A 12,890-nucleotide genomic window follows, 5' to 3' on the forward strand; every position below is an offset into this window, starting at 1 on the left:
CATTAAAAATGTATGCTGGTATAAGCGTAATGATTATTAATAATTACCTTCTCTGTTGACCAGGAATTCTGGAAGGTAGAAGAACTCTGGGATGAGCTCTTTGACATCAGTCATAGACTCATAGGAGGACAGACGCCATGTGGTGTTCATGGAGTGAAACGTCCGGTCCGGGATATCAAAGCTCTGGTCTGATGAAGGCAAAAGACAATCTAATTACAGATTCAACTCACTGATTGAAAAGATCCCCTTTCATGACCTTAGACACCACGCTTGCTGAATACATTCACGATCACATAAAAGATGCCTCGGAGGATCAGAGGAGAGAGAAGGACTGAATGAAAAAAGAATTAAACAAGAAAGAAAGAAACGGAAAAGAGGAGGGGAAGGGCGAGGAGTTGATCAGAGAAAAGTGGAGAGATGAAGTAACCTTTCATGGCTAATACATGTGATGCAACACAGCAACATGCTGCTCAGTTAGATTTGACATCAGGACGTTCATGCATTTTAGTAATAAAAAGCCTCCGCATCAACTAAGATGGAGCAGCCAATGAAATGCGGACAGGTGGCACTCTGTGCTGCTAAAAGCTTTTTGGAGATGTATGATAATTAGCTGCCGTTTAAGAGGCCTGGACTGTCAGTCAGGTAACATTTACTGTACTAAAGCATTGGTGGTGTTAAACACAATGCCTTTTCTGATTCTCTTGGTTTAAGGTTGAGACACTTTCAAGATTTGGGCCATTTTTATGTAAATGGGGAGAAAATGTATGCAAATTAGTGCATATTTAATATGTTTCCTCAATTTGCATATTAAAACATCAATTATCAGAACTTCAAAAAAGTAAAGATTGCAAGTAGTCAACAAGGGGTATTTGGTATATGGTAATATATATTAGTTATATTTTTTTTATCCTATGAATCTGTGGTTTCTTATCTTTAAGGTGTTTTTTTCAATAGTAGTTTTTTTTTTTTTTTTGAGCCAGAGATCTGTATGAGAGTACTACAGAAGTACATTCGTTTTTCATTGAGCTTTCCTGATTTTCTCCCATATTTCTCCCAATTCACAACACATTTTCACACCTTTTTCCCCTTTTAGTTATGAAAACCTGTTTCTGGCACTCTACAGCATGTCGTCTGCTGTACTGTTGCACCTTGTAAGTGAGAGATGGACAGAGAAGTGGAGAAGAGAGAGAAATACTCAGGCGAATTTCAGATGTACTGGAAATAAGAAAGTTTTAAATAAAAGTATTTTGTAACATCTGAAGTGTCATTTTTCTGATGAGAATACAAATAAAAGTACTTACATAAAGAGCTGCTGCAGTGTTATTTTATTATTTTAATTATTTGAAAGTCACCAGAATGCAGGAAACAACCTGAGCTATTTTGCAGTCTCAAGGTTGGCGAGTATGCTGAAGTGGTTCAGTTACGCTTACACACACCAAACTTTTTATTCCTATCTATATTCTGAAGTTTTTTGCTTATATATAATTCATAACCATTTTATCCTTAAAAAATAAAATTGATTCTTACCATGTTTTATTTATGGAGTGATAAAAAACAAATCCAAAATTCCCCCTATAAAATCCTTTTACTCTGATATTTCAACAAAATGAGAGAATCATTTTGAACTTGGCTTAAGTCAATGTTCAATGAAAATTAGCCCTTAGTAAATTTGATAATGCATCATTTGCATGTTTAAACATCAATTTCAGAAAACTTGTCACAAAGTAATTGTCTTAATGCGAGTAACTTAAAATGAGTGTGACTCACCCTGGTACGCCAGGAACATCTTGGTGAAAGGAGGCATTCGGACCAGGAAGTGCAGCACGGTGCCACTGTTGGAGTAGTGTGAGCCGTAGTGGTAAGGCTGGACGGGAGGCATGGGGTCATCCTCACGAATACCCTTCTTGTACTCCTCCTCGAGGTACTGCACAACACACACACACACTTGTTGATGTTTTTCTTATGGAAACACCCAATACACTCATGAAACACAGTTACAACAGGCCTTACCCTGTAATTATCCACGTAGCGATCCTCTTTCTCTTTTGACTGCACTGCGATGGGTTTGCTTAAATTCCTGCATGACAACAGAATGTAAGCAGAGCAGTAATGAACCGTGTTCTACAGTGACGCGTGGAAGCAATTCTCCTATCTTAAATGATTCCTGGGTCGTGAGTCTTACCCCCAGAGAGGCCTTTTTGTCGTCAATAAATAAATAAATATTAAAATATGTCAATTAACTGCATCTGTCTTGATTTAAAACTATATGTGCAGTGGCTCTGGCATAAATCAGATGTTATTTTAAACATTAAGGATCTTTACAACATTTTATTTTCAATAACATTTCGTTTCAAATGTATTCAGTGACTAAACCTAAAATGCCAGTTGTGCCACCCAACACTGACCTGTAGATGTTGGGATCCTGCAGGTCGAGCGTCTCACTGGTGTAATCCCGCAGGATGAAGGGGAACACTGGGTACTGCATGAGGTCGTTGAAGGAGCGGCCCGCGTGCTTGTTGAGATGTGTGAGGTACTCGAAGTTAGAGATCTGTCCCGAGCCCCACAGCTGAGTGAGCGCCGTGATGTTGCCATGCTCCAGCAGGTTGGGCAGGTCAGAGGTCAGGATGTTGTGGTAGACGTCGTCACGGAACTAAAGCAAGAACACAGAAAACAGTGAGATTTTTGACATCTCTGGTGTCGGGACCCAAGTGGAACATGGAAACAATACTAAATGAGAATTGTTATTATTATTCTTGTTCTGTTCTAAAGGTTTATTGATAAAATATAAAAAAGAGGGTTGCATTAATTCTTTCCTACTCTTTTTTGGACATGAATTATCTATTCAAGTTGTTTATTGCGAGTTTTTCTCAGTAATTGGTTGTTTTTCTCACTCATACATTGCATTTATCTATTTTCTACATGTTTGACATAAAAAATCTCATCTAAATGTAATCTGAATGACACAGTTTGATAAATTAACTCTTGTGCTGTCTGAACCACTGAAAGAAATGAGCCTGGTGCCTTTAGGGAGCTGCTGATCCACATAAAATAACTCAATTAGTTCTGAGGTTTAGTTTCATTCATCTAAAAGCTCATGCTTGTCCGCCAAATCAATTCTACGCTCCTGGGAGAATACTTGCCATTCAGAGAGATGACGTGGATAAAACTGAACATACTGAATGCTGCTATTTAATATTCAACCATTAATAATCTCAGTAAACAACTGAAGCAATGGTGGCATTAGGGTTAGCTGAACAAACTCCCAAAATGTCCCTGTCCAACCAGGACCCTTGTCTATGTTCCTCATCACTCTCCTCCCTCATGTCTTAATTGTCTAACTATCAAAACAAACTGTAAGAGAGTTTTACAGCCCTGCTAGCAGCTCTGTGAGCATGCTCATGCTAAGGAGATATGATGTTCAGCATCTTGGTTTAGCATGTATGAATGCTAATATGCTAAACCAAGGTGTATGTTGTTAGTAGAAAGTAAAGCTGAGGCTGGTGCAAATTTCTTTGTTTCTTCAGGAAAGTTTTGTTCCACAGACAAGATGAGGACAACAGATTATCTGTTTGGCTTCCTTTGATTTTTCTGTATTAGAGGTACCGGCTGTAACCCTACAGTTACCAATCTTATTGTTTCATTCTTCCAGTATTTCACTGCGTGTGTGATGGTTCTGTATCTGACTATCATGTTGATCATCGTGATTGATCCCAGGCATAAAATACTACAAAGCTCGGCTGGTATCAGTGATGGAATACAGACAAGGTTTTTCAAATATTACCTCTCATCACAAATGTTATTAATCTATTTTTTTGTTCGTTCATGCATCTTTTTCTTTGAGCATGAGTAGAGGGACTTTTATCTTGTAAGTTCTATCACAGTCATGTGCGACTACATTTTTTTTTTTTTATTCAAATGAAACACGGTCTGAATATTTATTTTGTGACCTGCTGGGTAGTCTAGTTCTGGATGATAAGCCAAAACAGTTTTTTGAATAATGAAATAAAACAGCTAAAGTTAACACACTGGAACATTGCACTTCATGATTATATCTCAATATTTTGAAATCTCCTCTGAAGCGCCTCATAAATGTGCAACAAAATCGAATATCACAATATTCTTGGCCAAATACCTAGGTTTCGATGTTGCGACAATATTGTAAGGATGACTATTTGTACTTGCACAAAATACTAAAAATAAGATTTATTCATATGATGATACCATATAATTTTGAGCTTTCAGTCACAACATGGCTCCATTAATTTTATTCCATGTGATTTATGTCTGCTCCTCACCTTGGTGTTGTCAAAGGCTAACAGCAGGGTCCGGCCATTGGTGAGATAGATCTCCACAGCGTTGTCTCTTAGCTGCCACCAGCGCTTGTGCACCTCCTTGATCTCCTCGTACGTCCAGGAGAAAGACGGTGCCTCGGTCTCCCCGTGAAGGCTCTGTCCAAACACATCAACACATTCCCTGTTGAGTATCCAGGGCAACTCATGTAACACACAGTGACATGCCTCTGGCGGAGAATAATCCTCAACTGTCCTCGGGCTTTACCTGGTTGTCATGAGCATCAGCGGCGTTGTCCTCCACGAAGTACATCCCAGACTTTCCTGTGAGACAGAACAGGCCGAGTGAGATTTGGTGTACTAAGAGCAAGACAAACACAAGCTTCCCCTACTGAATAACAAACACTTATTCTCTAGTGCCTCAGAGGGAGCACATTACTCTATGTTCCTTGTGACCGGCTGACTGTATTATTCATGGAGCAGCTGTGAGAGATGGACAGTGTCGTACCCAGAAGTAGCTCCCCTGCTGTCTCTCTGGAGGGGGCGACGCTGATGCACCGCCTGGTGAACCTAAGGACGAGACGACATTTCTCATACAAGAAACTGAATAAAGCAAACACTCCTCTCAAATGTAGCACAAGTTGATGAGACATTCATATGCCTCCTTCAGATCCTCCTGGCTGCCTGAGAGGGATATGATGTTTACTAAAGGCTTACAGACAGGTGGAGAGACGGAGACATCGGAAATTATACCTGATGGGCTCGCTGGTGGCTTTGTCTTTGACAGTGGAGGAGAAGGAGGAGTGGGTCTTATCCTCAAACAGGAAGGACAACGCTGCCTTTGCTGTATCTAAACAAGATGTGGAGGTCAGATTAAGGACACCAAAGGAGACGAACACACTTATACTAGATAGGATTTGGGCATTTTGCTGCTATAACAGGCTTTTGTCACCTTCAGGCTTGCGTCTGTCCTTCAGCAGGTATTTGTTAGGAATGGTGAGGTAGCATCTCTGGAGTCGCCGTCTCTCCCGGTTTGGTCCTTCAGTGGGGTCCAGCTGCCAGGATGTTGGGTAGGATGTCTGGTCATACCAAACCGCACTGAAACAGACCATTACAGACCCGTCAAACACTGGGTCTACTCACATCAAGACAGAAATAACCTCACTAGAGGGCTGTAGCTAGCAAAAAGGACACTGAGGTCATGTGCTCAGTGTTGCTTGGCTCAGATTAGGGCTACAGCAATATACCAATTTCAAGCTGGTAGGAACTGAATATTGTACTGTGAGCACTTACTCATCTACGGGACTGAGAGCTAACATACTAGTGTCATTAAAAATATGTCAATTTCAGGTTTATATCAAGTTTCATGACAGTCAGGATGTAATACTTTGTGAAATTATATTAAAGCACTCTTCAACCAAAAAACAAAACACTATTTTCTTTGCCTTAAGGGTAATTGTATAATTGATAATAATAACTGTGCAATATCGCATAACAATTATATTTTCTGAGATGGTTATTGATCCGTGCTGCAACTCTATTTTAGATACAGTCAAAACGGTTAGGTTGGACCTTTGGGTAGGAATAGATTCAAATAACAGGATTCAGTATTCCTTCACCATGATAACATTATATTGTGGGAAAGGATTTGATACAGAACTTAGGTTATTTTTTAGGGTGATCTACTTTTGACCTCCTTAACATTCATTATGGACCTCAGGCTACATATACAAATCAAGTGAACTGAAATAAAATGTGGCATCACAAAAGACATATACAGTAACGTTCCACATATGATATGCATTAAAGGGAAGAGAGATGGACAGAAAGTCAGTGATATCAAATACAAAAATAAATGGTTTGCATTAATTGATAAATACCGTAAAAAAAAGACTACAGGAGAACGCAAGATAAGCCCAGTGGTGTGCTGTGCCCGAGCCCGAACATTTCAAATGAAGTTGGATCAAAATTTATTATAAAGGTTTTCCAACCTCCACTAAAACCTCCTATGACCTGATTATAACTAAACCCACCCTTCACCCTGCCCTCCAATCGGTCCTTTTGGCCTTCCCAGCAACGTGACTTCCTTTAAGCTCTATAATTATCTGTGTCTTGTAATAAAGGTGAATGGTGTCTCCGTCTCTGCCCTCCCATCACTCGTTTCTGCTCTATGTAACTTCAGTGAGAGGGGAGGATCACAGTGTTACACACGTTTACTTCAACATACAGGTTTTCAACACATAACATTGTGATGACGTTATGAGCACCTACATTACATCTGACAAATTCTTACAGACCATTGGATTTGTATTAATGTGTGGCCAATTTCTACATAGTGTTGCTTTAAATAGTCCGTCAACCACCCGAGTCAAAAACTGAAACAACCTCAAGAACTATTATGTGGATTGACATGACAAGACATTCATACCCAACCACAGCATATTGGTTTTGTCACCTACTATGTTAGCACGCTGACGTTAGCGTTTATGATGACATTTCTGAGCTGTGCATTAGTAAAGATTAACAGAGCTGCTAGCATGACTGGTGACCCTGAGCCTAAAATCCTGCCTCACTTGATTTAGATCAAAAAAGCTTGCTTGATTTAACAGTTTTATTAATTGTACTTACTTCTGAGGTATCTCATATCTGTCTGAAATTAATCTAAATGTATTTTTCATTCAAACTGCAACCTGACTGCAGTTCTATTTCACAACAGATCTTCATTTTCCCGCTAGTTGTTTTTAAGAAAATGACCAGAAAAATAACCACCATTGAAATAAAAGAATTATTGCACTCTTTCCCAACATTGCATAAGCCCTTGTGGGATTTAAATTTCAATGCCCACCGGTCATGCGTGAGTTGCTGCACCAGTTCCTGCCAGTGGCGGCTGGCGCTGAGGTCAGTTTTGTAGAGTCCCCTGATGTGCTGGATGACTTTCTTTCTCTCCATGCCCTGACGCAGAGACACATTCTGAGTGATATCAGCTGCAATCTTGGAAATGTCCTTGGACTTTCCATCCAGCCTCTGGATGAGACTGCAGGGCAATGAAGAAGAATGGAGTTAACAGATGATTGGAACAAAGACGCGATTCTGAAACCAATATTTCCTTGGACTGAACATCAATCTCATTTAAGGAGAAAAGCCTCTACTCACTTTCTCTGAGTGTTGGCCATTTTCTTTTCCCATGCAACTTTGCTTGTTTTTGCTTCTGCTTCATACTTGAGTTTTTCCTGTATGAATAAGAAGTAAACATGTTTTTGCTTTATTCTCTGGTTAAAACTAAACCTGACAGGCTGCTTAAGGACCAGAAAACACAAGTTGATATTTCATACTGCTTTGCTTCCCTTTAACATCTCAGTGTCTTTACAGGACTTACCTCTTTTATGGCCTTGAGCAAGTCTTGTTTGTGTGGAGCATTGGGTGGGATGCAGCGATGGCCACAAAGCTTGAGCGAGGTCATGAATACGCCCACGGCGTTCTGCTCGTCTTTGGTCAGGCTGTCCTTGTGATCGTGCAGCATCTCGTACAGGTACAGCGACAGCTTCGGTCCGTGCTGAGTGAAAGAGAGAAAAATAGGAGCACAGATTAAAATGTAATTTGTGTCTGAAGCAAACTGGATTCACTGATGGACAGGAAACGAGCCTTATCCTGCCTGTTGACAGTTAGTAAATTCTGAGAGGAACATGCAGAGTGAGCGAAGAGTCCCATGGCAATGCAAGAGCGCTGGAGAAGAGCATAAAAACATGTATCAGAGTTATTTTAGATACATGACCTGACAGCTGCTGGAAAACTTGTCTGTAGGAGTGAAAATAACAAACAGTGCTCAAAAACAAACACGAAAAAGGAGTTTCTGCATTCAGTAGGTAAAGCCAAGCTGACATTAATGATGACTTGCCCTCACTCTCACCTCTAGTGCTGGGCTGAGGCTCTCCTTCAGGATATCCAGATGCCTGGCATCAAACACAAACTCCAGTGCCTCCTTCCTATCAGACAGGGGAAGCGCAGGGCTGAGCGTGTGCACGAGCAGGCGGCCAATTTGCACCCGGAAAGTGTCCCGACATGACCATAAGATTCTTCGCCACTGCTGATGTGGGGCTCCTCCCCGACCCGTGCTACCCTGTAAGAACCAAACAGTCAACACACAGTTGCATCTTACAGCTATAGAAAGCGTTGAACCAGTTGCTGAGTGTTTATACCAGGCTGATTTTGATCCCGTCCATCATGAGTTTCAGGATATCTTTCTGAAAGCTTTTCTTGCTAGCAGGTGGCAGGGTGAAAGGAGTGGGAGAGTGTGGGACAGAGGCGGAGCCACTCTCATCCGGTGGTTGTTCACCTGGATCTGGTGTGAAAAGCTGTTGGTCTGGAGAGTCAGGAATATTCAGCAGGTCAAATAGGTCCTCACTCACATCTGAAACAGGAGACAAACAGAACTGGGATTAGTCAGCAAGTTAGGTTGATGCTCCCGTAAGATCAGGGAAAAAATAGAGAAGATCAGAGTGGATAAGTGGGAGAAGAACCATTTTGTACCGTGGTAAATGAGTCTGTTGACAGCAAGAACCATGAGCTTCTGCAGCCGTTGGACGAACTCAGTCTCACTGGCACGAATTGGGTTTTCCTGGCTCATCCTTCTTTGCATCATCTGGTTGAGCTCATCGCTGGCTACGGAGCGCATCCGCATCAGGAGAGAATCGGTCTGGGCCAGAGAGAACCGGCGTCGACCTACAAGCACAATGTTGGTACATGCTCAGTTGTGCGAACACAAACTGGGCGCACATAATTGCACGCCATTTTTCTACAAGAAGCACAGAAGCTTTTTTTCTTCAAGTTCAGAGTGAGGTTATGCAAATCTCTCATAAATCATTGAACACAGAGAAGATTATAGAGATTTGCTGATCAAAATGCCATCTGTGTTAAGATGCTTAACTCTGATTGAGTTTAGCATTCAAACATGCACACACAAAGGCACCAGTAGCGCACGAGGGTACCGGGCAAATTAGCCCCCGAGGTGAGCGACAGGGGGAAATGGTGAGATCACAGCAAACATGGGAGACATGCCCCGTGACGGAGAGGATGTCCTCCGCTGTGGACCGCAGTCCAAGCTACCTGCGTCACAGTGGAGCATGTAGGATGGAGCTCCAGAGGGGGAGGGGAGGGGGGAGTCCTGGGACAGGAAGCTGAAGGGAGGGGACAAGGGGATCTGGCCATAGGAGCAGTAGTGCTGCCTGGGAATGCGGGGGATAATGGAGTCTTTCATGGCAATGGAACCTTCAGATGAGGAGATGGTCAATGAACAGAAGAGACAGGTGAGATGTGAGAAATACCTGAAAACAAATGGTGCTCAACTCTACCTCGACACTCTCAACTACTACTGTGTTACCAGTTTGAAATACTCACCCGCGATGCTCTTCCGCTTCTGATAAATGGCGTGATGGGGAGAGCTTGGAGCATTAACAGAGCTGCTCAACTTCTGAGGTTCCTGATTGGCTGTTGTCTTTATGAACTCAATCGCTGACTGGAGGACGCGGAACTGCAAAGCCACTGCCATCTCTAGGGAAATACAAATACACTTTTTAATGTCAGTATTCAATGTTTAACTACATGGGTGAGTGACGATGAACATCATGCAGAAACCTAAAGTACAAACTGATCTGTAGCCGGTGCATCGTAGGTTTACCATACCTGAGAATTTTCTCTTGTGTACAAATGTAATTCATGAAGGATGCAGGCAACTCATACTAGTCACAAACATTCTGCCTCTCTCCACGGAGGTATGAACACACTGAATATCATACTTTGAATTAAGATTGAGTTTAAACATGTTCCCAGAATCCGCAAGAAAATGTGACATTTTGTAACAATTTACGTGTTTTAATCACTTTTTGATTGGCCACATGTGAGCAGATTGTAACATAACGTAACGTAAAATTAGACCTTCCTTGTCTCTCTCGGTTGCCTGTAAAAGCCTGTGGACAAATTGTACTTGTTTAATGCTGCTGGACTGTGGATTTGTTTGTGAAGGAATCGGGTTGGATTTTCCCTAACAGTCCTAAGGATGCTCGAGTGCTTCGTCTCAGTGCCTCTATAAACTCCACTAACAGAGTGCAACAGTAGCTAATGTTAATTTGGATATGGAGTCCACTAACATAAACTAGCAACCAGAAGTTCCACAGAGCCCCTTTAAATAAAACAACATGGAAAGTTGTTTGGCTTTTAACTTTATATCAGACTATTTCTCTTCACTCAAGTCTCTGTGAACCTCTGTAATGACACAGCGCTGGCAACTGTAGTAATATTAATACAACTACTAACACAAAAAAGTGTGCTGCATTTCCCTCTCAAGATTTTAGATTCTTCCTTTTTTTCTTGGGTAACACTTTTATTGAAGACACTTGCCCAAAAACAGAGCCAAAAAGGCAGCTTTACATAGCAATTAGGGGCAGTCGATTATGCTAATGGTCTCACAAATGTGCACCTCCTTGTGAACAAGTTGCATTCGAGAAATGACCAATTCACAAGTATATGCAGTTTGCTAAGCAAGATTCTTCTTAAATGAAAAAGAAGTTTAGAACATAAAAAGGGTCTTGCATGGTGAGGGCAATAGTAATAGTATATTTACTAAAATGACAAATGATCACAAATAAATGGTGCCATCCACTGTGCCATAATGCCTTTGTAATGTTTCCTGATCACAGAATGATTATATCAGATTAATAAAGGGCAAATAAATAAGTGCTAATAAGGAATAGAAGGGAGAGAGAATGTCAGAAGGCAAATTACGTAAAAAAAATGAGAGAAAACCATTTGGCGACATGACGGAGATGTGCGATATTCCTCTATTTTTTCAAAATGAGTTTATAGATGATGAAGCGACAGCCCAGTGACTTCCTGCAGCAGAGCTTGACAGCCTGATATCATCTACGACTGCGGAGAATAGTTGATGAACACTGATGTATTTTGCAAATGTATTGAGTTTCAGAAATGCAGTCCTCACCCTGTGTGCGGCGCATCTTGCTGGTCTGCATGAAACCCAGCAAAGTAATGAGGTCTTCGATGATGCGGAAGTACTGGGACCCTGAAGAGCTGCAGGAGTGGATCGTCACAGCTACTAACAGCTGCTGGATGTCACACACCAGAAGCTTGTAGTCGTTCAGGGGAATACTGCAGAGGGAGAAAAAGAGGAAGAACAAAACAAAATGAAGCACAGGAAGTCTGCCGCTCGCATATGCCAGATCAATGAGCAGTGAGAGGATTAATGATTTAAGTCATGGCTCAAAGGTTCAAGACAAAAGCCCATGAACACATGGAGGTGTTTGAATGAATCATCCTCTTGTTCTGGCAGCCATACCCATTCTCCATGCCATTGAGGGTCGAGAGGGTGTTAAAGAGCACGTAGAGCAGCCCGTGGTCTAGCAGGATGTCTGCCAGCTTGGGGCAGGCGTTGAGAAGCTGAAGCAGCATACACAGGATGTTGTGCACCAAGGAGTTCTCATACAGAGAGTTCTCAATAAGACCCAACACTGGGATGATGCAGCGCTTTCTGAAGGGTGAAATATTTTCCATTTCCTCCAGGTCCAGACTGGAAAATGACAGAAATGAAAAATTGTGGTGAAAGGAGCACAGAAACGTGTTATCAAAGACATTTATTCAGACAGCAGAAAATTCTATGCATAATATTAAAAGATAAAGCAGTATGTGTTGATTAAGTGTACAGTCCCTGGACTCACTCTTCTTCCAGGCCCACCGGCCGTCCGAACAGCATCTCCAGGAAGCATTCGAGGAGCCCCTGGCTGCCCTGATGGATATACAGCTGGTTGGCCAGCAGTGAGAAGCCGTGGTTCTTCAAGAATTTCTCCTTCTGCTCCTTGAGGGCTCTGGTGAAATAGGCATCCAGCAGCTGGGAGAGAGGGCATTAATAAAATGAGGCACAGTACTGCCTTAGCGCAAGGCATCCATTGTGATACTTCACTAATGCGCTGATACCAATTTACTATATTTTTCCCACAGTGGATCCAAGTTTGACTTCTTTGGCTGCTTATTTGCTTTTATGCGGAGTGTTGACTAAGGAGATTTACACCACTCTCTTGTCTGTATGATAATTGTGTAGCTGCCATCATCAGCTGGTTAGTTTGGCTAAGCATAAAGACTGGAAGAGGGGGAAAACAATTAGCCTGGCTCTGTCTGGAGGGAACAAAATCTGTCTACCAGCCCCCCCAAAGCTTTAAAACATAAACATTTGTAAATGTGACTTTTGGAAATTGTAATCAATATTTGTCATTGGGAAAAATATTGCATTCTACCTGCATAATAAGTGCAGTAAATGTCACTCCTGCTGCTGAATCACATTAATCTGCTTTACAAAATATAAGACTCATCAGAGAGGACGCTGAACCAACCTTCATGACTCCCTGCTGGATGAGAGGTGATGAGTGGTTGACCAGGACGATGAGGGCCTCCGGCTGGATGAGCTTGTCCATCACCTCCTCGAGCATGAGGTCAGGCAACAGCAGCAAGATGCCCCGCAGGAGATCATAGAGTCCACAGCAGATCAGCACCAGACAGTCCTCGGTGCTGGACCTGACAGACACAACTTAGATTTAGAGC

The 12,890-nt window shown here is 42.0% G+C and overlaps 1 protein-coding gene across 2 annotated transcripts in view; it reads right to left on the minus strand.

Moving 5' to 3' along the window:
• The window catches only part of lyst (lysosomal trafficking regulator), a 66,324-nt gene that overhangs the window by 3,288 nt on the left and 50,146 nt on the right, over positions 1–12,890 (minus strand). For both annotated transcript variants that reach the window (XM_030441707.1, XM_030441706.1), the window contains exons 26-45: positions 12,683–12,863; positions 12,014–12,183; positions 11,635–11,865; positions 11,281–11,447; positions 9,684–9,836; positions 8,817–9,008; positions 8,486–8,697; positions 8,197–8,406; positions 7,666–7,842; positions 7,443–7,519; positions 7,135–7,323; positions 5,242–5,387; positions 5,043–5,139; positions 4,798–4,859; positions 4,558–4,613; positions 4,296–4,448; positions 2,406–2,650; positions 2,011–2,077; positions 1,768–1,924; positions 48–188 (exon numbers count right to left, since the gene is read on the minus strand). In XM_030441707.1, the coding sequence (XP_030297567.1) occupies positions 48–188; positions 1,768–1,924; positions 2,011–2,077; positions 2,406–2,650; positions 4,296–4,448; positions 4,558–4,613; positions 4,798–4,859; positions 5,043–5,139; positions 5,242–5,387; positions 7,135–7,323; positions 7,443–7,519; positions 7,666–7,842; positions 8,197–8,406; positions 8,486–8,697; positions 8,817–9,008; positions 9,684–9,836; positions 11,281–11,447; positions 11,635–11,865; positions 12,014–12,183; positions 12,683–12,863 (3,083 nt within the window). The remainder of the gene's footprint in view (positions 1–47; positions 189–1,767; positions 1,925–2,010; positions 2,078–2,405; positions 2,651–4,295; positions 4,449–4,557; positions 4,614–4,797; positions 4,860–5,042; positions 5,140–5,241; positions 5,388–7,134; positions 7,324–7,442; positions 7,520–7,665; positions 7,843–8,196; positions 8,407–8,485; positions 8,698–8,816; positions 9,009–9,683; positions 9,837–11,280; positions 11,448–11,634; positions 11,866–12,013; positions 12,184–12,682; positions 12,864–12,890) is intronic.

This window comes from Sparus aurata, chromosome 15, assembly GCF_900880675.1.
Source record: "Sparus aurata chromosome 15, fSpaAur1.1, whole genome shotgun sequence".
NCBI classification, from domain to species: Eukaryota; Metazoa; Chordata; class Actinopteri; order Spariformes; family Sparidae; genus Sparus; species Sparus aurata.